General features: G+C 46.0%; 1 protein-coding gene across 7 annotated transcripts in view; it reads right to left on the bottom strand.

The window, feature by feature from the left end:
• AK4 (adenylate kinase 4) overlaps positions 1-27606 on the bottom strand; it is a 70120-nt gene that overhangs the window by 17789 nt on the left and 24725 nt on the right. The window contains exons 1-2 of one of the 7 annotated variants that reach the window (XM_042851367.2): positions 17862-17983; positions 17013-17194 (exon numbers count right to left, since the gene is read on the bottom strand). The exons of 3 other annotated variants lie outside the window; for them this stretch is intronic. In XM_042851367.2, coding sequence (XP_042707301.1) covers positions 17013-17157 — 145 coding nt within the window. In that variant the 5' untranslated portion in view covers positions 17158-17194; positions 17862-17983. Of the gene's footprint in view, positions 1-17012; positions 17284-17541; positions 17560-17697; positions 17984-27606 lie in introns of those variants that run through there. 3 more of the 7 variants (XM_005300074.4, XM_042851368.2, XM_065553989.1) reach the window with 3 other exon arrangements.

Below are 27606 nucleotides of genomic sequence, written 5' to 3'. Positions count from 1 at the left end.
CTCTAAAACTGGGTGACTGGGCAACAAAATGGCAGATGAAATTCAGTGTTGATAAATGCAAAGTAATGCACATTGGAAAGCATAATCCCAACTATACATATAAAATGATGGGGTCTAAATTAGCTGTTACCACTCAAGAAAGATCTTGGAGTCATTGTGGATAGTTCTCTGAAAACATCCACTCAATGTGCAGCGGCAGCCAAAAAACCAAACAGAATGTTGGGCATCATTAAGAAAGGGATAGATAAGATAAAATATATCATATTGCCTCTATATAAATCCCTGGTACGCCCATATCTTGAATACTGCGTGCAGATATGGTTGCCCCATCTCAAAAAGGATATATTGGAATTAGAAAAGGTTCAGAAAAAGGCAACAAAAATTATTAGGGGTAGGGAACAGCTCCCATATGAGGAGAGATTAATAAGACTGGGACTTTTCAGCTTGGAAAAGAGACTACTAAGGCGTGATATGATTGAAGTCTATAAAATCATGATGGGTGTTGAGAAAGTAAATAAGGAAGTGTTATTTACTCTGTCTCATAACGTAAGAACTAGGGGTCACCAAATGAAATTAATAGGCAGCAGGTTTAAAACAAACAAAAGGAAGTATTTCTTCACACAACGCGCAGTCAACCTGCGGAACTCTTTGCCAGAGGATGTTGTGAAGGCCAAGACTATAACAGGTTCAAAAAAGAACTAGATAAATTCATGGAAGATAGCCATTGAAGAACCTATTGGCCAGGCTGGGCAGGGATGGTGCCCCTAGCCTCCCCATTTGCCAGAAGCTGGGAATGAGTGACAGGAAAAGGATCACTTGATGATTACCTGTTCTGTTCATTCCCTCTGGGGCACCTGACACTGGCCACTATTGGAAGACAGGATACTGGGCTAGATGGACCTTTGGTCTGACCCAGTATGGCCATTCTTATGTTCTTATCATTTGACTCTGGACTATACAGCTGCTGAGAATACTGATCTAATGGTTCAGTACTAGTCCAAAGCCAAAAAAGTGTTTCAAAACCTTGTTAAGGCGGCATGAGAATAATGTAATTACCCAAGATCTAATTTACAAAACCCAAGCTCTTGAAATGAATAGTGAAGGACATTGTAAGCTTCACACTGCTCACATAAACAACTCATCCTTAGCAAGTATACAGAAATGCAGATTTCATTTTCCAAAAGTAGGAAATAGAAAATACCATTCCACTATGTTTTTCTCTCCATTCATTCGGTTGCTACAGGGCACATCTATATCACAAATTAAGATAGAATTGTAATGCACGTAGGCACACGTGCTAGCTTTACTCTAGCTAGCACAGGTAACAGTAGCAGCAAGGACTGCGTTGGCTTTGCCGCCCCAGTACAAGCCAGCCGGGGACCCTGGGTACATACTCAGGTTGGTAGCCCATGCTGCTACGTCTTCACTACTACCATTACCCGCACTAACCACATTAAAGCTACAATAGGTATAGCTTCCTACCCTGCAATTACAATTTAACTTGCACTGTAGGTGTAGCCAGAGACTCCAGTGATGCTTCAAGTAACGGCAGTATGTTAAAGTAATCTTTGCCCTTGAAAACAGTCCCCTCAGCATAACTCCTTAGCTACGTTCGGGGCCGTTTTAAACAATGGAAGGGACTCCCTTCCCTAGCACTTTCAGCGCATGCCATCTGACCGAAGAGTCCAGGCTCCATAACTGAGCCTCCCATGTGACAATTTGGGATTTGCCCTCCATAGAGAAGCTGTGGCCTGTAATAATGTGCAACTTGCACATTCATGTGTTCAGAAGCGAGTTGCATGAGCCACTTTTTAGTCGTTGGTCAGATTGCCGTAAAAGGGAAGGGGCAGGGAGCAGTAGCATGAGGCTGGCCATGCTAGTCTTCCTGTGGAATGGCCAATCCTTAAGAGGATTAACAAAACCTAAGCAATGCAAAAAATTAAGATTCTTCCCTCATGATTTCCTCAGTGTCACTGCCCCATCTCCCTCCTCCATTCACAAGCCAGCCTCCTCCCCCTCTCCCAACCAGATCACACATTTGTCAAAGCCAAGGCTGTGGTTACAGGTTTGCTACATTTCTTGCCATTAGATCTTGGGTTTCCAGCCAAGGCTGCTGGTATTTAAATGAAAACAAGACAAAAGAGTGAGAAAGTTACTGCTGTATTGGCTCATGGAGAATATATTTCCAAACACATAGACTCTAAGAAAGTGTGATCTTCACAGCACAGCTGCTGCAAAGTTCTGGAGTGCCCAGCTGCTAAGAAACTGGCATGGATGAAAAAAATGCAGCACAAAAGTCCTAAAAGAAAAGCCAAATGGGAAGGGTTTTAATTTTTCAACCACCCTCCAGTTACCTTCCCATGGCCAGATTTCTCAAGATAAGCTCATACTTTCCCCTGTACAAAGTAACCTTTTACATGATTTCTTGTTTATACTTCATCTAAATTATCTAACGTTAATGAAGAAAAGAGACAGTTAATTCAACACTAGCAACAGTTAACTGTGTACTAAGATGGTTAAGTTACAACAATGATGGCCAACTTTCTGAGGCCAGAAGTTGTGCTTAGGATTTTAAAGACACCTGAAGTCATCTACCCCAAGGGCCTATGCTCCCCTCCTCCTATGGACACAGAGGAAAGCACAGACTTGTGTGTTCTGGAACCATTGCCATGGCAGGCTACCAGATTCTTCTAACCCCCCAGAAAGCTCCACACAGATGATCCACTAAGTAGTCTCAGTCATGTTTATTACAGCAGTGCCTATAGACCAATCAAGAATGAGACCCTATTGTGCTCGGCGCTGTACCAACATAGGAGCAACCAGCCCCTACCCCAAAGAGCTTACAGTCTAAAAACAGACAGATGCAGGTTTGGGATAAGGGATAGCATGCACAAGCACAGTTAACCATGTGATGGCAGCAAATGTCACGTTAGTTCCACGGTTATTTCTTTTTGGGTGGGTTTAGTGTGGATCAGCTAAACAGAAAGAAAAGCAAAGGGAGCGGGGACGTTCAAGGGAAGGGTGTATGGGGACAGGATAGAAGAGGGTAAGAGGGGCAGGTGTGGAGTGAAGTCAAAGTGAGGAAACTATAAGGGAAGATGGGAGAGGGTTGGGCAAACAGCCAATCAGCACAGAGTAGAGAAAGTCCAATCAACGCTGTAGAAAGTTCTCCGAATGTCCAAATGTCCCTGTTTTGGCTGCTTCTGCTCCTACCTGCTGGAGTCTCCAGCTCCGTAAGTAAGAGTGATCCAGGGATCAAGAAAACACAAAAGTGGTCTAGCGCCACCCACCTCTTCCAGGTCCTGTGTCAAATACAGCTCAGACTGAGCCGAGACTCTAGCCCAGAGTTTCTGCCTTTGACCTGAATGTCTTTGATACTGAGGCCTTGGCTACACTTGGGAATTCACAGCGCTGCCAAAGCTCTCTCGCAGCGCTGTATGTACTCCACCTCTTCGAGGGGAGTAGCTTGCAGTGCTGCGAGCAAGCGTGCAGCGCTGCAGGCACTGATTACACTGGCGCTTTACAGCGCTGCACTCGCTGTGCTCGGAGGGGGGGGGCGCGTTTTCACACCCCTGAGCGCAGCAAGTTGCAGCGCTGTACAGCGCCAGTGTAGCCAAGGCCTGAGATACAGAGTCGGGCACTTCACACAGTTCAGATATTGCTTGTTTGTTTTTTTAATACCAGTAAAACAAAAAACCCTGCGAGTGAGAATTGACCAAACCAATGTCAACTTACAAAATCCACATCATCTTCATCCCTGAGTCAGAGATTAGTAGAATGAAGGTATTTATTTATCATCCTCCCAGGAGGTTATGAGGACTCAGGCTGAACAACACTATCTGTTCAGATTTAAAATGACACAGATAAAGGAATGCCTGTGCCCCAGCTCAGGTGCCCTTGCCACAAGTTAAAGTTACATTAGTAGCACATTCCCACCTATAGGACAGGTTTTGCTGCCTGGACTTACATGATCAACTCAAGATCTCCCATCTCAGATTCCTAAAGCAAATCCCACCCCCAACCCTCTCAGCTCTCCACCCAAAGCCCGGTCAACTAGATGGGACTTTGTACAAAACCCTCAAGGTCAACAAGTTCCAGCTATTTCAGACCAGGGGAAGTGAATTCTATTTGAGGGGCCCCTCACAGAGCACATCCTGTTACCAGGTCCCTCTCTTCTGTAGAGGGGAGACTCAGCTCAGGTGCCTCTGCTGATCTCTCCTGCAGCAATATCACATGGGGAAGAGGGGCAGTCCCTCGGATAGGATGCTCCCAGACCATTTAGTTCTTTGTAAGTCAAACACAACAGCTTATATCATTCCCAGAAACAAGTGAGTTGTCAGTGGGATCTCAGAATTCTAGCGTCAGAGGCTCAAGGCAAGATGCTCTGCTTTTAAAAGTGAGCCGATGAAATTGAAGCTTGTGCAGAATGCAAAGAGCGATTTAAAGTGTAGCCCTATATGGCTCATACTACACAGTCCGACTGGAAAGGTGGGAGAGGCCTGGATACTATTAGTAAGGCCCATGTCTGTAGAAGGGTTCGGTTGGGGTCGCCCCACTTTGGAGTGGTTGGGAGCCAGGCCGCCTCCCTACTTAGGTCCAGGGAATTGGGGAATTAGCCTGGTGAGGTAGGAAACAGTCAAGGGCTCAGGCCCTCAGGCAGGGGCTGAGCAAATAGTTCAGGAACAGGCCCAGGCCCTGGGTCAGGGCGGGGCAGCAAACAGTCTGGAGCTCAGACCCTCAGGCAGGGGCTGAGCAAATAGTTCAGGAACAAGCCCAGGCCCTGGGTCAGGGCGGGACAGCAACAAGCAGGAGCTCAGGCCCTCAGGCAGGGGCTGAGCAAATAGTTCAATAACAAGCCTAGGCCCTGGGTCAGGGCGGGGCAGCAAACAAACTGGAGCTCAGACCCTCAGGCAGGGGCTGAACAAATAGTTCAGGAACAGGCCCTGGCCCTGGGTCAGGGCGGGCAACACTCAGTCTGGAGCTCAGACCCTCAGGCAGGGCTGAGCAAATAGTTCAATAACAAGCCCAGGCTCCTGGTTCTGAGCATCTGGGGCGAGGGGGAGACTGCCACCCGTAAGTGGGGTAGCAGGGGGGGGGACGCAGGCCCGCCCATTTCACTGCGTCCCAGCCCGGAGCCTAACAGTGGCAGGCAGCCTGCTGCTGTGTCAGTGGGGATCCTGGCCGTAACACACACTGACATCGGCTCTGGGTGTGCCCTAGCCAGACTAGGGTCCGCTGCCCCCGGGCTACTTCCTACCTCCCCCTCTAGCAGTACCTGCGTCTGGTCGGTCTCCTCCACGGAATCAAGCACCATGGGCTCCTCAGGGTACTCGGCGAGCGGTAGGCTTGGCAGCTCCTCTGGGTCGCTTCTCTCCGGTAGGCTTAAGAGCTTCTCCGGGGTCTGGTCGTCATCAGGCCTTAACTGGTATGGCCAGTCCTCAGGTCGGTCACAGGCTGCAGGAGTCTCCCCAGCGGGAGCTAGGCCCCCAGCGTCTGGCTTCTCCAGCGGCCAGGCAACTTCTGAGACCTGGGGTGGTGCTTTTATACTTCCTGTCCTGCGCTTTGACCTTTGGGGGGGTGGGTTCAGGCTCCAGTGGCTCCGCCCACTTTGGCATTCAGAGGGGCTCGTCCCTCTCTGGGGCGGCTGGGAGCCAGGCCGCCTCGCTACAGTGTCCAACAGGAAAGGAGCCGGCCAGCGTTCTTGCCAGATGCGGGTTTACTGACATAGTTGCCATGAACTCAGAACCTAACCAAGCTACCCCTTCTTCTACTGCCCAAATTGAAAGCCTTGGTAGTGGGCAACTATCTCAACTAAATACCCAAGCTGCCACCCTCATCTCACCATAGTCAGTTCAGCTTTATGTAAATTAATCCTCAGCCTACTTGCTCTCATCAAGACAGTGGGAAAGACATTCAGTAGCACCCTAGGTTTGAGGAGACAGATGATAGCTCTAGTCTTAACTTTAAGCACATGAACAGTCCCTCTCAAGTGGATGAATGCTCAGCACTAAAAAAAGCACCACTTCTTTTAGGAGCCAAACTATCGGTTTGTATTTTTAAAAATCTTGGCTCCGTGGTCATTAATTTCTCCAGCAAATGCCACAAGTAAAGTATTACTAACTTAACTGAAGTTTATGAACTATTGCAGAGTCACAGCACAAAGCCAGTTAACCAGATTCATGATGCAGGAAGCATATCCTCTTTCATACATAGGCCGTGGGGAAGTTTAGGCTTGAAATTAGACGAAGGTTTCTGACCGTCAGAGGGGTGAAATATTGGAACAGCCTTCCGAGGGAAACGGTGGGGGCGAAGGACCTGTCTGGTTTTAAGATTAAGTTAGATACGTTTATGGAGGGAATGGTTTAATGGAAAAACATGATTTTAGCCAAGGAATACCGAGCCATGGCAGGTAAATAGTATAATGGCTAACAAGGGTCAGGCTGGAGACTCTTGCCTACATGCTCGGGGTATTGCTGATTGCCATATTTGGGGTCGGGAAGGAATTTTCCTCCAGGGTAGATTGGCAGAGGCCCTGGAGGTTTTTCGCCTTCCTCCGCAGCATGGGGCAGGGATCGCTAGCAGGAGGGTTCTCTGCCAATTGAAGTCACTAAGCCACAGGATTTGGGGACTTCAACAGCAGAGTCAAGGGAAGGGGTAGGGACGGTTTTGTGGCCTGCAGCATGCAAGGGGTCAGACCAGATGATCATAATGGTCCCTTCTGACCTTAAAGTCTATGAGTCTAAGTTTTCTAAACTCTTAAGTGGACTTTATAAACAAGTTTACAAGCCAGTGAACAACTAGTTACACATTTTCTGTGTTAATAAGTGTTATCTAGTACAACAGTCAGACCAATAAGGTTTATATAAAACTGTTTACTCTCAAATCATGATTTAAAGACTTCAGTAACTCAGCCAGAGATTGTATGTCTATTTTTAGGAGTGGGTGGGCAATGCACAGGAGGTCAGATTAGATTATCATGGTGGTCCCTTCTTGCCTTAAAGTCTATAATACTTGCTACCTTTAAGAGAACCAAGTTATCAGATTACATTCTCTGACCTCAAAACTTGTGGCACTCAGGGTGGCTTCCTTAAACAGCCAACCTACACTTGGCACGATCTTTTCTAGGTAAGAAGGATAACTCATGACTTGCAGAGATCATCCATAAACATCCAGAGCAGAACACAAGCTCCATCAGAGAGAAGGAAAGATCATCCCAAACTTCCCCTCAGTATTGTGGTAGATTTTAACAAGTGGTCTCTGAGCCATCCTCCCGACTTCTGATTGACATTAGTGTAAATAGATTTACATGACAAAATAGTCATTACAATAGATTGTTAGAGAAATACTCTTTTGAAGGGATGTGTGCCAGTCTTTCCTTTATGTGGCAGCCCTTATTACCAAGCTGTTAGCTACCTACATAATGGAATGGATATGGCAAGTCACATTATTTCATTTAACTGGCAAACTTGGCTGAAGTTTCAAGAGTCCATCAGGATCCAAGCACCAACAGGTAAAGTTAATTATGAGGAGACTGAAAGATTTCAAAAGAGCCAGAGAAGTATTAGAAGCTGGTTATTTACTGCTACACAAGGGTTGTTTGTAAAGGGCAAAACAGTTGAATTTACAGTGATGAGAGGTACCAGCTTGCCTGCCCTGGAGGATTAATTATCTTTTCAATCCACTAAACAAGCAAAGCATGGGCAGTAATAGTGAAAGGTTTCTCCTGAACTGCCATGCCAGTGAGGCTCAGCACTGGGGTTATGATCACCCCTAGATGCAAGACAGTCATTTGGGATCCATGCTCATTCAAACCTTAATTTCTCTGAGGAGACCACCTATGAGGGGCTTGTAAAGTAGACACCCACATATTAGGCATTGGGCTGAAACCAATTTATCACACAGGCCAAAACACCACTGACAGCTAACTACTTTCAGTCCCTTCTAGAGGAAAGTTTAAGACAAGCCACAGCTCCAGGATCAGAGAGCTTGCAGCTCAAATCTGAAATGGGTCAAAGTCAGACACTGGATTCCTAACTGCCTGAAGTTTGGATTTTGAATCCCTACATTGGTTTACCCAGTCATACAGAGATGAAATAGAGATCTGGACAAGGAATTTTGGCTGAGGCCTGATCTTTTCTGCTTTTCTTCCCCCTCAGTCCCAGCTGGTGGACACAATTGGGAGTAAAAGACGCCTAGTCTAATCACAACTGTTCCATGGCAAGTCACTATCTACCTCACAAGAGTGTAGAAAGGTTTGAGGATTGTGGAGAACTTTGAGAATGAGAAGAGATGAGCAATCTGAGCCACATTCAAACCAGTGACTAACTGATGAAAGAATCAGCAGCCGGTACTCGAGGGTGGATGGCTCAGGTCACTAGTAACTATTTGAGTATATTTTTCCCACCCTAATTAGAAGTGGGCCCCAAACCTGAAGAGCAAGTATAAACCTCACCTGTGAACTCTGGAACGGAATCTGACTAAACTGCCTCAAACCCAAACTGGATGACTCAGGCCCCTCTTTTACATCAAGATTTATTGTTCTCCAACATACTCAGATAACATACTCCAACTTCTCATGTTGTACTATTGCTAACTTGACTGTTAATTCAGTACTGTTTAAAAAAAACCCAATCCCAGCAGCTTTGTAATGTATCTTTATGACACAGAACCTGGGTTCTACCCTATTTAACCAAGCACCTGAACAGAGATAGCTGACAGAAGCACGTTCATTAATGCTGTCTATTGTCAGTAAGCTTGTTACCTTTTAAGACAAATAACGTTTTAAAGAGATCACGCATAGCTAGACATAGAAAGCAGAAGCAGTGAGTTGAATGATGCAATTAAAGTAAGAGACATAGACGAGCCACTCACTTGGAGGATATTTGACTCTCACAAACCAGAAAAATTCAGAAACATGCAGCCTTTTGGCAGAAAATTAAACTTGAGTTTTAATAACCCCATTATACAAATAACCTGTGAAGGACTCATGATTCTGCATTCTTCCACAGATTACAATCTATTATCTATTACAATGTTCAAGCCTTTCATTGGATGGAAAGGGCTCAATCCTGCATAATTAAGTACCATCTGAAGTCAAGACGGATGGAGGGTGATCAGCAACACAGATGGAACCACTTGTAGCCATCTCTCTACTCACCCAGCTCCTTGCTGTTGTAAGGATGTCTTCTTCAATACAGATACATTTTCACTCTCAATGTTCATTATGTTCAGCACTTTGCAGGATCTGATCTTTATTGACTAATTGAGGATATGAAGGCCTCAAAGATGACCAAGAACAACAGTTCTAACAGAGTGGCCAGTAAACATTACAGATATAAAAAATATTCTGGCTTTTTTCTATAGCTACTTCAGATCACAGGATAGTTCCAGCAGAGCTCCATCTCCTTACACTGCAGGTTCTTTATTGGACAGATAATTGAACAGTTAGAAATCCAGATGACATCAGATTATTAGCATGGGTAGAACCATCCCCTCTAGTTTTAAAAGCAGGACTAGAAATGTTGTTGTTTGGAAAGAGTTTCCATCCAGATCAAGCAAGACTAAGGTAATACACAACAAGATAGGCTTCTCAACATATCGGCCAGAACAGATTTAAGAGTCTCTTTACTCTTAAAGCTGAATTTTCTTTCAATAGCACAACCATTTAGTAAGCAGGATGTTGATTAACATGTATACCTAAACCAGTGCTGGCAGGTGTGCCATCAGAGATGTTATAGTTCAACTTCAACACCATGTAGTTCTGACAAAACAGCGCAATCAGTCTTTTGATTGAGACCTAGCTCCTCTTGTGGAGAAGTAAAATATAATCACAGTACTTTGGGTAAAAATAGGAGTGCCATCTCCAGTGTGTTGGTCAAGCTCCCCCTAGTTGTTGTATTAGTCTTCATTTCCTGAACTGTATAGTGTCATGTACTTTAACAGCTGCTGCTCGACACCCAGAAGCGGCTGCATTTCAATGGTAGGTGGAACAAACACCTTACCTGCATTGCATAGTAGTTGTAGGAGATCCTTGGATTAAAATTCCTATAGGAAAGGTTTCTTGGAAGCAAAAAAGATTGTCACCACCTAAAACATGAACCAAGTAGTACCGCATAAAGATTCAGAATGGGAATACACGGGGCCAAGTTCAGACTAGCTTACTCTAGGGATGGCTTTAGCTAGCACATGGTATTCGTGTAAAGGAAAAGGTAAGAACTGAAACATAGTTCAGGAAAGGCTAATAATTTAGGCCCCAATCTTGCCAAGATTTATGCAAATGAGTAGTCCCATTGAACTAGTAATGCATAGAGAGCAGCAGTGCTTTTCGTTTGCTGTAGTATTGTCCCATCCCCTTTTGTAAGCCTCCACAGAAACAGTTCGTTTGTATGCAGGTACTTTTCCTTTAAAAAAAAAAAAAAAAAAATTGCAGTTAAACTTTTAAAATAGACAATTTGGCTTTGCTGGATTAAAGTCATTAAGAACTTGGCCTTAAAAGACCCAACCACAGGAAAAATGTATTTCTTCATAGAGTTGAAGGCTAGAAGGAACAATTAGATCATGACAGGCCACGAATTCTTGTGCATTAGGGTTTGTCTGCACAGCAAGCTAGAGTGTGAATCTACAGCACACCTGAATTCCACACACTAACAGACCACGTGGACCCTGCTATGCACACTAAGAGTGCCACAGAACTTTTGAGTTATGGAACTTTTACTATGTGGCAGCGGAGTCCACATGGCCAGTTAGCATACAGCAAGATGGCACACTGAGTTACTCCCTGGCTTGCGGCACACTCACCCCATCAAGTGGACAAGTCACTAGTGATTCATAATTTTTAAATCTCCCCCTCTACTATTCCCTCCCTACCCTCACACACTTGAGTCCCCCTCCCCCCCCCGCCCCACCCCCACACACACCCTTAGTGTTGCAACAGTATGTTTATCTGACCTGGATTTCTCTGGTTTTGAAATCTAGCCATCTTTAAAATAGTACTTTGATGACAATCCAGCTATATGAGTATTTCTCCAATTTGAGGAATTAATCCTTCCTATCAATGTAAGGGGCAGCACTTATTATCTAACAACTACAGCACAGCCTGTAGGTCACATATTAAAAAAATACTCAACTGAAAAAAGTTCACACTGCTGTCTGAATGTTATACCTACTTTTGTTACAAAACAACTGAAAGTTGAGGGGCATAACACTTCTCTGTTTCGGTTTATTTTATGCACTTAAGGGTTGTGTATATTCAGTTTCACTGTTCCCCCTGTACAGTGAGTCAGTTTCCTCTCTGGGTAGGACTTTCAGAGTAAGAGGAGAAAACAATATTTTGGGGAAAAAGAGAACTGATTGCCTAACCATAAAAGTCAACAGAGTAATTTGGGGGCCAGTGTAAGGTATTTTTCAATTCACTTCTTAAAGTTCATTGTATTATCATAGCACCAGTCATGGACCAGGGCCCCACTGTGCTAGGAGCTGTACAAAACACAGAACCAAAACGTTGGCCATGCTCCAAAGAGCTTAGACTCAGTCTACTTATAACACGACAGATGGATGCAACGGGCCAGGGAAGCACAAGGAAACAGTGAAAATACTAATTAGGGCATGGCTACACTTGCGAGTTAGAGCGCATTAAAGCAACCCCGGGCGCCCTAACTCACGACGTGTCCACACTGGCAAGGCAGGTAGAGAGCCCGGACTCCACGGCTGGAGTGCTCCTGGTAATCCACTTCCACAAGAGGCATAACGCTGGGTGCGCCCTGACTGGAGTGCTGCAGCGGCAGTGTGGACACTGATGCAGCCTTGAGATCTCAGCTGTCCGTGTTATCACCAGCAGAGAGACTCCAAAGAATTAGGAAGACGCCATGTAGAAGTAAAGAAGACATGCTGCATGAAGTAATGCAGAAGTCCCTTCATGAAAATCAAAAAGCTCAGGAGCGGAGGGAGAGTGAAAGGAAGTTCCGCCAGCAGAATGCGGAGCGCCGGCAGCAAAGCACGGTGCACCGGCACCAAAGCAGGGAGCAGCTGATAAGCATCATGGAGCGCCAAGCGGACTCGATCCAGGCACTCGTAGCCATGCAGGCGGAGCACTACCACACCCACCCCGCCCTGCAGCCCTTGTCCCAAAACTCTTTCCCTTGTGCCCCCATGTCACCTCCAACCCACTTTCTCCAACATCCGGGTTCTTATCACCACCAGCTGCCTCCAACACCTGTAGCTTCACCACCCAGCCCTGCAAACTATGACCCTTACCCACTGCACTCAACCCCTATCACCATGCAGTATAGCCATCCTGAAACGCAGCACTCATTGCACAGCACTCCAGACAGGAAGGCTGAGTATGAAAACACGACATATGCAAATCTGTGATTGAACCGCTCCCCACCCCACGCCCTTGCCCTTTCTGTTTCTCAAGCAGTGTGTTTCTTTTCAATAAATGAATTTTATTTAAAAGAAATGGCTTTTTTGGCTCTGAAAACATTCTTTATTATTGCATTAAGTAAAAGATTCCTTAGCCCAGAAAAGCAACAGACACTGCAAGTCAGCGCAGCAAACACAGATTCATACTAACATGGGAACCACTGCACTTCGCTCCCGTGCAGGGCACCAAACATTACTGGTGGCTTTCAGCCTCAAATTGCTCCCTCAAGGCATCCCTAATCCTTGCAGCCCCATGCTGGGCCAATCTAATAGCCCTGCTCTCTGGCTGTTCAAATTCAGCCTCCAGGTGTTGAACCTCCGAGTTCCATGCCTGAGTGAATCTTTCACCCTTCCCTTCACAAATGTTATGGAGGGTACAGCACGCGGATAACCGCGGGGATGCTACCATCGGCCAAGTCCAGCTTCCCATACAGTGCGCGCCATCAACCCTTTAAATGGCCAAAAACACACTCCACTGTCATTCTGCACCAGCTCAGCCTGTTGTTGAACTGCTCCTTGCTGCTGTCAAGGCTCCCTGTGTAGGGTTTCATGAGCCGTTGCATTAAAGAGTAAGCAGGGTCTCCAAGGATCACAATGGGCATTTCGACTTCTCCTACAGTGATCTTCTGGTCTGGGAAAAAATGTCCCGTCTTGCAGCTTCCTGAACAGGACAGTGTTCCGAAAGATGCGTGCATCATGCACCTTTCCAGGCAGACTGCGTTAATGTCAATGAAACGCCTATGGTGATCCACAAGCGCCTGGAGAAACATGTAGAAATACCGCTTTTGGTTAACGTATTCAGAGGCTAGGTGGGCTGGTGCCAGAACTGGAATATGCATGCCATCTATCGCCCCTCCACAGTTAGGGAAACCCATTTGTGCAAAGCCAGCCACAATGTCATGCACGTTACCCGGAGTCACGGTTCTTCTGAGCAGGATGCGATTAATGGCCCTGCAAACTTGCATCAACACGATTCCAACGGTCGACTTTCCCACTCCAAACTGGTTAGCAACTGACCGGTAGCTGTCTGGTGTTGCCAGCTTCCAGATTGCAATAGCCACCCGCTTCTCCACTGGCAGGGCAGCTCTCAATGTCGTGTCCTTGCGCCGCAGGGTGGGGACAAGCATATCACACAGTCCCATGGAAGTGGCTTTTCTCATCCCGAAAGTTCTACAGCCACTACTCGTCATCCCAGACTTGCATGATGATGTGATCCCACCACTCAGTGCTTGTTTCCTCCAAAAGCGGCGTTCCATGGTGGTGAGCATGTCTGTGAATGCCACAAGCAATCTCGTGTCATATGCGTTACGCGAGACGATATCTTCGGACTCCTAACTCTGAGTTTGAATCTTAAGGAGTAACTTGACTGCCAAACGTGACGTGCTGGTGAGACCCATCAGCATATTCCTCAGCACTTCAGGCTCCATTCCCACAGACGGAAAGGGAAGACAGAGCGTGCAATACAAAAAAGTTGAAAGATGGCGCCAAATGTGGACGGAAGCACGGGGATTGCTGGGATGCGAAGCGATGCATCACGGGGTGTGGGACAGGAGCCAGAAGGCCCCGCACCCCTCGCCCACTTCCCACAAGCCACAGTGCCAGAATGGGAAGAGGTGCTCTGTGGGTTAGCTGCCCATAATGCACCGCTCCCAATGCCGCTGCAAGTGCCGCAAATGTGGCCACGCCAGTGCACTTGCAGCTGACAGTGTGGACATACTGCAGCAATTTCCATACTATGCTCTCCGAGGGCTGGTTTAACTCACAGCGCTCTACCTCTGCAAGTGTAGCCATGCCCTTAGTGTAACAGGCAGCAGTCTTAGCATATAAGATGCCGAAGTTGGCTGTATCCATTTAAATTACAACTAGCACAAGACCTCTTTTAATGCCAATGAAGTCAAAGCTCTCAGGAATGTAAACTGGACATGGAAACTGCAGGCATCCCACATCTTCCTGTCCCTCTAATTTTTAGTTACCTCAGTAAGAATACTTCAGGGGAAACTCACACCTCTGCTCCTGCACAGAATTACATCTCCAGTGAGGCCAGCAGTTCCAGATTGAAACCCAACAAGAACTGCTGCACACTTATCCATTCCAAATGGTTCCTGGGCACCACAAGTTCTGTGCTGTTGTGCAGGAGCTCCAGTGTGAACCTCTTGAGGGAGAAGAAGAAACTCACATTGAAAGGGAAGGAGTGTGACAACGGAAGAAGGAAAAGTGACTGGATTGAAGAAGGAACAAAAACTCAAAATGGGAAGGGGGGGGGGGGAGAATAAGGTGGTAGAGGGAAAGATAGGCAAAAATAAGAGGAAGTGGAAAAGGGACGTGAACAGTCTACCGTAAGAGGAAAAATACTGAGATCTAGGCAAGGCCTACAGTAGAAACTTTTGCTAGTGTATCAACATTGGTTAGGTCTGCAGTGTTTTCTGCACCACCAAAGCCCTAGTGCAGATGCAATTATAGCTGCATAAAGATGCTTGTACCAGTATAGCTAATTATGCTCAGGAAACCGGTACAATTAAGCTATACCAGCAAAAGCATTTTTGCCAGTATAAGCAGTGTTAATGCTAGGAGGGTTTGCCTGCACAGGTACCAGAAAACCTCTTCTAGTGTAGATCTAGCCCTAGAGAAGCGAGGCAAGAGAAAGTAGGAAGAGATAGAGGAATAAGAGAATGCTATTGCTAATTCAAGTGGTATTTACATAATTACCCACCTTCACACCTGAAAGTGAATAGCTAATATTGATACCCAAAGAAATAGATTCTGGGATCTTCACTGAAAATTCTATACAGGGGTGGTAAGTAGCCCCTAGCTTGCGTGCACTGAGCATAATCCACTGCTCTGTTAGTGAGGGGGAAATGAACTCCCCCAAACAGACACCACTGAAATTCAACCCCTGGCTCTGTTAGTCTTTTCATTATGAAGCCTGTTTCTGAAGGGTTCACAACTTGGCCATAAACACTGGCTCGGAGATGAAACGGCATATAAAAGGTTTCATTCCTAAAGTGAATATTTTCTTTTATAAGTTACAATGCCAGTTTACCATTTATATGTTAGAGGAAGAAATGGCACAAGTTTTTATTTTAGAAAAAATAAAAATACTTCCAGAAGCAGCCAAGTTTGAACCAGTTCCATAATGCCTAGCTCTAAGAAGCCCAAATTATTTCCCCTGCCTAGAGCTGGGAGAACTATGAGGGGCATGACACTGTCAAGATCTATTCCCATGCCTCTAGTTGCCTTGCAGCCCATGTTTCACTGCAGACTTTTCTGTTAGTATGAACTAACTCACTCCACTACATAGGAGATAAACTGACAGGTTCATGTGGTCACAGCTACCGGTCATACCCCAGCACCATCCTCCACCCGGAAAAAAAGAACCACAGAGAAGTCTCTGCTGCCACAGATGGAGCCCACTCTACAGCACAGCTCCACAGTACAGTACACTTCACTTCACTGCACAGATGTGCCCTAACCTGCCCCCATGCAGCAGAACTGCACTGGTTCCACTGCCTTTCAAGCCATATGTGCCTGTAGAGGGGATGATGAGATTTAAGCTTTAGCATTTAAAACTAAGCAGACAACCCAGCTGAGATAGTTGTACACTACATGAGTAGGGAGCTATTTTTCCACAATGAATTAGGAATTGAGGATACATAATATTTGTACTCAGATAAAACTAGTGTGCAATATTTCCCCCCAAAACACAGCTAATAGCGGATGAATGGGCACACACTAATTATTTATACTGGCTTCTTCTGAACCTCAATTACTATGCATGCAAGAATCACTGTTAACTTTTCAGAGAAAACTATTTTAAAAAAAGTTAATTGTGTGGATTTAAACATGAAAACCAGGAAGTTACAATTTTTCACACCATGAAAAAAAAAACAGGCAGCATACATGGTGAATAGTACATTTTAAAAGTTTTAATTGTATTCACTGATATTAGTAACACGGATAAGAAAAGCATCCCTTTAAACTGCACAGCTGTACTTACTACGGCAGGAAAAAACAGTGAGTGAACTTAACGCCTGTGTATTGCAAATTGTGCAAGGAGGCACAATTGCCTCCTGTTATGGATAATTTGTTGCAGTTTTCATTAACCAAGAACTCTATTGTTTTTGTAGTTTTTTTTTAAAACGAGATCCATAATGTTATAGAGGTTGGCGTCCTAACTAGATTAAAGATTGGTCAGCCTCCTCACGCACCATATTAGTAGACAAAGACTACATTACAACCTAACAAACGTAAATAGTTTGTTGTTAGGTGCTGTTTCTCTTCCCTCCGGATTACATAGTACAAGTGGGTTATGCAATGCACTGAGCAACACATACACAAGCCTGTGTCGACTGGCTTCTTGAGCGCCGGTTGCTAGCCAGCGGCGAGATCATTTTGCAAAGGGCCCAATTTCATGGCACAATTCCCCTCTCGGGACAAACAGCGTTTAGGATCATCTGCCCCGATTGATCCCTGAGCCATTCCGCCTTGCGGTTCGCTAGCCCAGATGGTCTGCAACAGACGGCGCCTCCTGCATGCAAGGAAACACGTAGGCGCCCCTGGGTGAGCAGATCTTCAACAGCTGGGCATTCACTTACCGCTCTTTGCCCTGATGTTCTCCCGTAAGAAGTGCCCGCTGGAAAGGTGCTGGAGCCCGAAGTTCTCGGCAATTCTCTGGCACACGGTCCCTTTGCCAGAGCCCGGGGGACCCAGCACGACGGCTCGCAGGAGTTTGGAAGCCATCGCAGCCGCTCACGCACTCAGAGCTCCCCGCTGATCCCTACGGAGCGACAGCGACCCCGGCAAAGTTACAGAGCAGCAGTGGCCTGGGAAGGAGCAGGTCCCCCCCGCACCCCTTCCCGATCAGAGCGGGCTGGGGCAGAGACCGCCGAGCCCCGCCAGCGCCAGGCCCGACATCTCCACCCAGCAACCCCGAAGTTACAGCGGAGACGCTGGCAAATCGTGCGAGGGGAGCGGGGGGCTCTTTGCACGTGGGCAATTCTCCCCAGCTGCCTGCGGGATTAGCCTCCAACGCGCCGAGTAACTGAGTTCCTGGGGCTCCTTAGGGACCCCCGCCGATGTCGGTACTGCTTGCAAGGGGGACGGGGGATCCTCCTTCCCACCCACCCTGATTGCACCCTCGGCGCTTCTAAAGAGCCACCTTCCTCGGGAGGGAAACTCAACTCACTGATTCTTAGGGGGAGTGGGGAGGGGACGGGGAAAACTCCTGCAATATGGCGTTTAAAAAATGTGCGAGGGGTTGTCCCATAACACGCTACTGACCCAACATAGCGCACAGCAGGCTGCCCCTCCGCCTCGCCTGTGCCTTTAAGCGAAAGCGTGGCGGCTGGGTCCCTTTGCAAATGCAAGCCCCAGCCCCGGGAGCGGGAGCAGCCGCGCGCGCTAGTTTGCTTCGGGCGCTCGCGTTCGCCCGCCCCAGCACTCACAACAGCAGAGAAGACGGCGGCCAGTGGCAAGCTGTCACAAACCCAGCCCCGCCCCCAGAGGGCCTGGCGCAATGGGATTTGTAGTCCTATTGGTGCGTCTCTCCCACGCCCTACAGCAAACTGAACCGCCCACAAGGACTACAAATCCCAGCCAACCACACCAGCCAGCCGGCTTCCCTCCCAGCGCCCTGTATGAATCTCTTGGGGCTACGGCAGGGGTTCTCAAACTGGGGTTTGGGACCCCTCCGGTTATTACATGGGGGGGGGGGGGGGTTGTGAGCATCAGTCTCCACCCCAAACCCTGCTTTGCCTCCAGCATTTATAATGGTGTTAAATATATTAAAAAGTGTTTTTAATGTATACGAGGGGGTCGCACTCTGTGAAAGGAGTCACCTAGGGTTACCATACGTCCGGATTTTCCCGGACATGTCCGGCTTTTTGGGCTCCAAATCCCCGTCCAGGGGGAAATCCCAAAAAGCCGGACATGTCCGGGAAAATCGGGACATCGGGGGCCGGCGGGGCCGGGGGCTCGGGAGCCGGCGGGGGCTTGGGGGCCGGCGGTCGGCGGGGCCGGGCCGGGGGCTCGGGAGCCGGCGGTCGGCGGGGCCGGGCCGGGGGCTCGGGAGCCGGCGGTCGGCGGGGCCGGGCCGGGGGCTCAGGGGCCGGCGGTCGGCCGGGCCGGGGGCCGGCGGCTCGGAAGCCGGCGGTCGGCCAGGCCGGGGGCCGGCGGGGCCGGGGTCTCGGGAGCCGGTGGTTGGCGGGGCCGGGCCGGGGGCTCAGGGGCCGGCAGTTGGCCGGGCCGGGGGCTCGGGGGCCGGCGGCTCGGAAGCCGGCGGTCGGCCGGGCCGGGGGCTTGGGGGCCGGCGGGGCCAGGCCGGGGGCTCAGGAGCCGGGCCGGCGGTCGGCGGGGCTCGGCCGGGGGTGCTCGGCCGGGGGCCCGGGGGCCGGCGGTGCTGGGCGGGCCGGGGGTGTTCGGCCGGGGGCCGGCAGTGCTGGGCGGGCTGACCCAGGCTGGAGACGCCGGGGGGGCCAGACTGGGCCGCGTCTCCTCCCCCCACACCCCCCTTACCTGCTTCAGGCTTCCTGCGAATCAAATATTCACGGGAAGCAGGGGAGGGGGCGGAGTTGGGGCGGGGACTTTGGGGAAGGGGTGGGGTTGGGGTGGGGCTGGGGGCGGGGCCCCGTGGAGTGTCCTCCTTTTGGAGGCTTAAAATATGGTAACCCTAGAGTCACCAGTACAAAAGAAAAGTTTGAGAACCACTGGTCTAGGAGCAACACTTAAGCCCATAAGAAGGGCCATGCTGGATCAGACCAATGGTCCATCTAGCCCAGCATCCTGTATTCTGACAGTGGCCAGTGCCAGATGCTTCAGAGGGAATGAAGAGAACAGGGCAATTTATTGACTGACCCATCCCCTGATGTTCAATCCCAGCTTCTGACTGTCAGAGGCTTTAGGATATTGGAGCTAAGTTGGCATCATTGACCACCTTGGCTAAGAGCCATTGATGGACCTGCCCTCCATGAACTTACCTATTTCTTTTTTGAACTCACTTTTGTCCTTCACACCATCTCCTGGCAATGAGTTACACAGGTTGATTGTGTGTTATGTGAAGAAATACTTTCTTATATTGCCTATTTAATACTTACCTGCTGCTTATTTAATAACTCTTAACTGGGTGCCCGTGGGGTTGTCATTAACCCATAGAAACTCAGAGGAGGAGTCTGGGGTGGGGGGAACCTACATTTAAAGGCAATTTTTAAAGGGTACCACTCCCACAATATTGTGTAAGTGGCCCAAAATCATGCATTTGCCTTACAGTGTGTAAACTTGCTTATGGTTACTCTTTCAAAACATAATTTTTTTCTTAATCAAATGCTTTTTAGCAACTCCAGGCCATGAGACATTGGGCACCAAATTAGGGGATGTCTCTTAAAGTACAGAACTCAAAAGAGAGGATTCATTCACACACTTCATCATTGAAAGCTAGTAGATATGTTACACTGGAACGGCATGTTACCACAGGGACTATTATGAAAATAGCTGTTATGAAAGTGATTTTGCAGACTATGGTTATTGTGTGTGTAGAACATGTGCGCACACACAAAATATTTATAATGTAGCAGACTTGCCAAGTCTCATTCAGTTGGGAGAGATACTCCCTTGTTTTGAATGGTTTATAAAGGGAAACTGACAAGTTCCAAAATTACACTTTTTAAAAGCAAATATCTTACTAGTGTTACTAATAACTGTATGGTTAAAACTGAAGGATATTTTTAAATATAACCTTTCCCACCTTTGCTGCTTGTTGATTCCTCCTTCTGCTTGGACAATGAAAACCGACTAGTCAGGTGACTTTCTGGTTTGATGCACTAGCATAATGCTGCAGTATCTGGTAACATGCTTCATGTTCACACACAGAAATGTTCCCAACATTGTGCAAGTGTTATAAATATCTGTAGTAGACTTCCTTCAAGCCAGGCCAACCATCATGTGGTTCTCCACTCTGCCAATCTCCATCAGTACAGTGCCACTGAAGACAGGAATTATTAGTGTAATAACCCCAAGAGCACAAATAGTCTTCCCACTACTGTCCCATAGTGCACAGGTCAATGCTTAGGTGACATGTCTGGTCTGGAGTTAAGCCACTTACCTGTACAAATAATGCTGCACATGCAGGGGTGAAAGTAACTTAAAGGACTTACCTGTACTCTGGAGTCCTTATGAGGGGGTGGGGCCTCTACCGGAAGAGGCGGGGCCTTTAGAGCCCCAGGCCCTTTAAATTTCCGCTTGGGGAAGCCGATCCGCCCCAGTACAGCGCACTGGCTCTTGCCGGTACACCATACCGGGGCGTACCAGCTTACTTTCACCTCTGTGCACATGCAGCTTTTGATTTCAATATGTATTGATGGGGATTTATTTTGCAGGCTCAAGGAATCAGGGAAATAGTTTCTGAGTTTTAATTAATGCCACCACTACTCTTGTTAAAAGTGTGGATAAATCCTAATACGAGGGTGAAAATGTTCATATCTCCCTAGCTCTCCCAGTGTCCCCTCCTCTCTGGGAATCATGGGATCTGGCTTCTATCCCTGGCTTTGTCATGGACTTGCTCTGTGACCTGGGGCCTTAGTTTTCCCATTTGTAAATGGGAAATTAATACTTACCCACCTTTGTAAAGTGCTTGGAGGCCTACAAATGGAAAAGTGATATGGGCCTGAAATTCCCACACTTGCAATGAGCCCATCTCCCAGATCACATAGCTGGAGCAGGTGAGATGCCCAACCTAAAGCTCCTATCTACCCACCAAGAACCCCGTCTGCAGGGGCAGAGGGAGCAGAAAGTATTGAAATCTACAAACTGCTGAATCCTTGGCCTGTGTGGTCTCTTTATTTAGAAGGTCACCTAGCAATAGAGAGGAGAAGAGAGATACAGAAAGTGCTACAACAGCACTGAATGCTAACAAGATGTGGAATAATAAAAGCTATTCACTCATAGCTGACAAGGTCCAGTGTGAGATTTCATGGCAAAGGTTAGGAATGGGAGATGTTCTGGTCTGTGGGACAAATCAAGAGTCCAGACTAAATGAAGCAGAAGCAGTAAAGGATTAATTATCCTTAGCTGGTGCCTACTCCTTGAAAAGGAGTCTCATTTGCTTCATTTCATTTGCTTCATTGCGTCTTTCTTGTGACTAGAGTCCAACGCAAGAAAGTATATACAAAGTTCATCACACAAGGAATCTCAATAATACAGAGCTCCTGCATTCTAGCTTCGGCTCTATTTAATTCTGTTGTCAATTCCCAGCATGCATAGGAATAAAAATGCTTGGCTTTTATGAAGAGAGTGCACTGCATTGTTTTCCTCTTTTACTAAAGAAAACAAGAAGCATCCAGGGGCAGCCAACCAAAGCAAGGCCTGCTTTAGGGGGTAACTCAAGTAGGCTTCTAGGAAGTTTAAGTAAGGGGTGTCCTCATAGTTATACATAGGAAAATGTTCATTCCTATCTCCTTAGTATTCCTGATGTGAGCATAGAATTCTGCCTCACCCAGAATTCTGTTTGACCACACATGAGCCCTGAACTCATGCCTTTCAGAGCGGGAAAGGTAGATTCCAGTGGCATGGTGTTGTGAAATGATTATGGTATGTATATTATGATAAAGAATTTCCTGCAAATCCTATTTTTGCTGATACACAATGTCTCATAATAGTTTTGGTTGAACAGCACAAATGGAATCTGATAGGGATCCTAGTAGGATGTTTTGTTTGTTTATTTGCCTTATAAAACTGGCTGTCCCCAAGAACAATTAATACAGCATGTACTGGGGAAACTACCAGTTTTTCAAATGGTGTCATGAAAATTTTGGTGGTAGCAGGTCCTCTAATGGAGTGAGAAAGGAATGCAGACGTGCCCATGGTCAACAGCTTTATATTCCCCCATCACTTAGCTCCCTATTATGTTGGGATGAACAAGTTTCCATGGAATCAGAAACATGACTTTGCCATGAAGGTTCTACATAGCTAGTTCAATCCCCTTGCCACTCTGACTGCTGGTATATTCTTTCCTCCATTGACTGCTGTCATGAATTAACATCTGGTGTAGGAGGGTAAGTCTCAAATGTTAACTGACTCAATCAAGTAATTTTGGTCACAATTTTAAGATTTTGACTAAAGTTTTGGAAATCCTCCAATTAATTTAATATTTTAGGATTTTTAGCAAATTAATAACTGCAAAACAGGTTTTTTAAAGTTTAATCTTTCAGTCAATGGATGGAAACTCAAAGAGCATTGTGCTTGTACATCAGAGCCAAAAAGGTGTCTATCCAAGATAATAGATAGCATAAATGGTGAGAAGTCAATCAGATATTTAACGTTTTCAGTTTTAAATCAGTGGTTAAAGTAAATTGAAAGGGGAGGAGCGATCTCTCACTGACGAAAAAGAAAGGAGGGGGAGCTCTTGGCTTTTAGCAGAAAAGGGAAAGCTGTGTTCTCCCTGCCTCCTCCCCAGGGCTGGATCTAGAGGCAGGCGACCATCTGGGGTGCCAGCCTTGGAGTGGTGTTTTTGTTGTTAATAGAATATTTGAAGTAAGAATGTTTCCGTTATTCCATATGTAGATTCATTTTTCACTAACCTCCCAGAATGTTCTGGACCATTGCAGAATCTCGTAGAACCTTCCCGACTTTTTGAGAACGACATATTCCTTGAACCTCTTAGAATATTGTCAGCCATGCCATCATAGGTATATAAGGGGCGGGGCATCACCAGTGAGATATCAGAGGACGTGAGAGACACCTACAGTATTGTGAACCTTGTTTTATTGTGTAACTGTGAAAATGTATTTGTGTTTTAAGACTTGAAGAGTGAAATTAGCAACTAATAAAGGACATACTTAATGAGATGCCAGAGATATCTATCGAATCCCTGTCTATGCAACAATATAAAAGAAATACTGTTATTTCTTTTGCCATGCTTAACGTGTAATGTTTGATGACTTTCTAAGACTGCGGAACATAAACTTTTGCTTTCCATAATACTGTCTGTTTTCCCTCGTAGAAAATAAAAGATGCCCCTGAAGAAGCCTTCAGGAGCCCAGTATAGGAACCAAAAAAACTCAGTTGCAATCTAGTTTGCAGCAAAGGGCACATTTGATGGGGAAATATCTGAAACAGAACAACATAGACTGGGCTTTAGGCATCATCCCAGCGCAGAAGAAATAGAGGAGCAAAGCATAAATGATGGAAGTCCTATTACTAAGGAATTAGCAGATTTACCTGAAGATCAGGAATGGAAATATGAGGAAAGTGATGGAGAATCATCCAGTTTTCATGGCGGTGTAAAGGAGAGTGGTAATAAAGAAGAATGTGGTTCACATGAAAAGGAGAGTGATGACAAAAAAAATCTGGTTTACATGAAAAGAGAAACAATAAAGAAGAATCAGTCTCGCATGATGACAGATACAGCAGTGACAAAAATTGCACACCACAGATCTATACATCAGATCCCACTTTATGTCCAGCGATCCTAAACTCTGCCAATATTGATCATACAATTTTGAATGGGCCAGGCAAAATCAAGGATATGATGTTTCCCTTAAATGAGCAGAAGTGACACTTCTCAAGGTCACACTGCAAAAGAGTATGCAAGAATGGTGAGAAACTAAATTGGCATTGGCTAGTTTACTCAAAATCAACTGACAAAGTGTTCGTTTTTTTGTTGCAAAATATTTCATAAGAATGCCAAATTGTTGCTTGCGCTTTCCGAGTACAATTACTGGCATAACTTAGCTGATGCTCTTAAGCAACATGAAAAGTCACCTGGCCATTTTATGTCCTACTCTAAATGGATGGAGGTCAAGTCCAGGCTCAAGCCGAATAAATGCATAGACACAGAAAGCCAGCGCATTATTAACGTAGAAACATAGCATTGGAGGATCTTGCTCGAGCATCTGATCTCAATTACCCTCTTCCTTGCAAAGAATAATTTGGCTTTCCAGGGTTTGATGGATAAGTTGTTCACTGTACATAACAGTCATTTCCTTGGTTTGGTAGCGTTCCTTGTGTGGAAGCAGAGAAAGAACTGACAGGAAGGGGATTGCAATACATGACAGTTTGTTAGCAAGAGTCAGGCTAACTGTAACCCTAATAACGCGAGATTTGTAGAAGCAAGGATTGTGTGAGGCGAGTGGGAAAGAACTGTGTGAGAAGTTGTTGTGACCTTGTGTAGATAATGTGCAAACAATATGGGATGTAGACTAAGAGTCTACATTAGTGAGAAAAACAAGATATCAGAATGACCTATGTATAAACAAAATGCAGCTGTTACTTTTCTTTGTCTGTAACAAAAGGTATAAATGTTTGCTGTAATTGTTTACCTGTTGAGAGACCTGCCTAGGAGGGGGAGACCCTGTGTCCTAGTGCACTCTCTCCCTTTATGTAGCTATTTAAGAGAATAAAGTATCTGATTTTGCTGTACCCAACCAAAGTGTCTCCGACACTTGGGAAATACCACAATGTCTTGCGTGAGCACCTACATTGAGTAGTTTGTAAAGAAGCTATATGGGACATTACTCCAGCAGAACAATTCAAAACAAATTGATTGACCTTATGTCAAAGAAAGTGCTTGATAACATATTGATGCGGCTTGGCACAGCCAAGAACTATGCCATCATAATGGACTGCACTCCCAACGTAAGTCACAGTGAAAAGATGTCATTTACAGTAAGATTTGTTGACGACGAGGATGGTTGTATCCAAGCAAAGGCACACTTTATCTGTTTCCGATCTATGGGCGACTCTACTGTAAAAGGCCTAACAGAACTGTTTATGAATGTTTTGAATGAGAATAAAATAAAGCTTCAGGACTGCCATGGCCAAGGCTATGACAACCGTGCAAACATAAAGAGAAGAAACAGTGGCATCCACGCAAGGATCCTTGCGCTGAATCCAAGAGCTTTCTTCGTGCCTTGTAGCTGCCATTCCCTCAACGTGGTTGTGTAAGATGCCGCGTCATCTTCTTTAGATTCAGTATCTCTCTTTGGATTACTACAAAGGATATGCATTCTGTTTTCAGCATCAACTATCAGGTGGAACGTGGAAGATCCTCACAGACAGTGTTACATATTTGACCGTGAAGGCATTAAGGGACACTTGCTGGGAGAGCTGCATTGACAGCGTAAGGCCAGTGAGGTACTAAGTGACTGAGGTTTATGACACCCTGATGGAACTGGCGCAGTCGAGTAAAGCCGAGGCCGGAATCCGACTGCAAAGCCTGGCAAACCAGATCACTGACTTCAAATTTCTGGTCTCAGTTGTGATTTGGCATGATATCCTGTTCCAAGTAAATATTGTAAGCAAGGCATTACAACCCAGTCGATGGACATTGCAGCTGCTACTACTTTGATGAGAAGCTGCTTGATTTCGTTGTGGCCTACAGAGACAATGGATTTGAAGATGCCATCACTGCTGCCAAAGAAATGGCGGAAAGCTTAGGAGTTGAGCCTGTCTTCAAGGAAATTCGTATTAATTGGAAGAAGTGACAGTTTGGTTATGAGGGCAGAGATGAGGTGATGGGGAGCTTTTTTGCTCGCTGGTTGACACTGCTTGAGTGTCCATCGAAGAAATATTTGGACAAATGAATCACCACAAAAAGACCGGGGGGGGGAGGGAGTATGACCTGCCGGCTGACAGGAAAACACTCTTGAACAATTGTACAGACCTTCACCTGACGCTGACACAAGGGGAACATTCAGAGGTCAATGATAAAGACCTCTATGTCAAAATGGACAACATCCGTCACATTTTGCAACACGGGAAGCACTTTCCACTCCAAGTTCTCCAATTAATTCATGATGCAGAGCTGAAGGAGACTTTTTCTAATGTCTGGAAAGCTTTCAAGAGTCCGCTCATGTTGCCAGTCACAGTTGCGAGTGGTGAGCGCAGTTTTCAAAGCTCAGGCTCATTAAAACATATCTTTGATCGACGATGGCTGATGAGAGACTGACATTGCTTGCTATTTATTGTTTGAAAATGCTATTGGCCAGTCTTTGGATCTCGCTGATGTTGTGCTTCAGTTCGGGAGGGCAAAGACAAGAAAAGTGACCTTTTGAACTAAAGGACTTAAGGTTAACATTCTAAGGTTGTCACTTACCGTAACACTATTTAATACTGGTCCACCCAAAGTTGGTGCACAGTTCAATTTCTTGATGTTAGTACATTTCAGTTATTCTTAAAATTTAAAAGTTTCTATATGCTTAGAGGAAATGATTTTTATTTGCTTATATATGGCATGAATAAATACAGATTTACAGATCCTAGCGTGCAAATTTATCATCTTATATGACAGGGATAAATCATGCATCAAAGTTGTGAAATAAGCTACAAATGCAATAAAGTAGTCAAAGTTTAATAAGCGGGAGGTGCCATTTGGTCTAGGGCTAGCCCTGCTCCTCCCCACTCTTATAAATCCTGGTTTTACTAATCTAAGGTGATGTTAGTAAAAGACCTAACAGGTTTTTTAGTAATGTGGTTCCTTGACTTCAATGGGAAATTTGCCAGACAAAAGACAACATGGTGTTGCCCATTGTTTTTATTTTGTAAATGTCTGCGTGGGAACCTGTCATGGCTGGTTGGTAGACCCCCAGTTTTATCTACCTTGCTCTTACAGCCATTTGCAGTCTGTACAATGCTTCACATGTGAAACTATTTTTAAAAATGTTTTAACCTTTTTTCCTGTCATAGCAACTTCTGCCAGTAGCTTATGAATAACCCAACATAACAAACCAGTGTATGCATTTGTGTGAAGAGGATCAATTCAATGAGAAAACAGATTTCAGTGTCACACGTCCAAATCTTTGATACCAGCATGGAGCAGGCAAGTCATTTTAAGAATGATTAAAAATGCTTTAACATCGTTAACTTTTTTTATTATGATGACGAGTGAACAGAGCTCAAAGTTGGTATAGCTCAGCAGAAAGCGGCGTGGAAATCGGAGGCATTTGATCAAGCAGAACAGGGTCTGGTCTCATCTTAACTGCTTCTGATCTCCTGATGGTAAATCTGGGGTAGACTGTGAGTGAGGGGTGACTTTCTCTACCAGACGGTCAAATCCCACAATGCAAGAAGCGGTGCCCTCTGGTTGCTTGTTATTTTCTGACAGTTGGGACGCATCGCTGGAGACAAGGAGAGACGAAACACTTGCGCGCGCGCGTGTGTGTGTGAAGTTGTGTCTTGTCTCCGTTTTTGTTTTGCTCTTTT

The sequence above is a fragment of the Chrysemys picta genome, chromosome 8, assembly GCF_011386835.1.
Source record: "Chrysemys picta bellii isolate R12L10 chromosome 8, ASM1138683v2, whole genome shotgun sequence".
NCBI lineage: Eukaryota > Metazoa > Chordata > Testudines > Emydidae > Chrysemys > Chrysemys picta.
The sequence above is the reverse complement of the archived record's forward strand: the minus strand, read 5'-3'. Positions and strand labels throughout refer to the sequence as shown.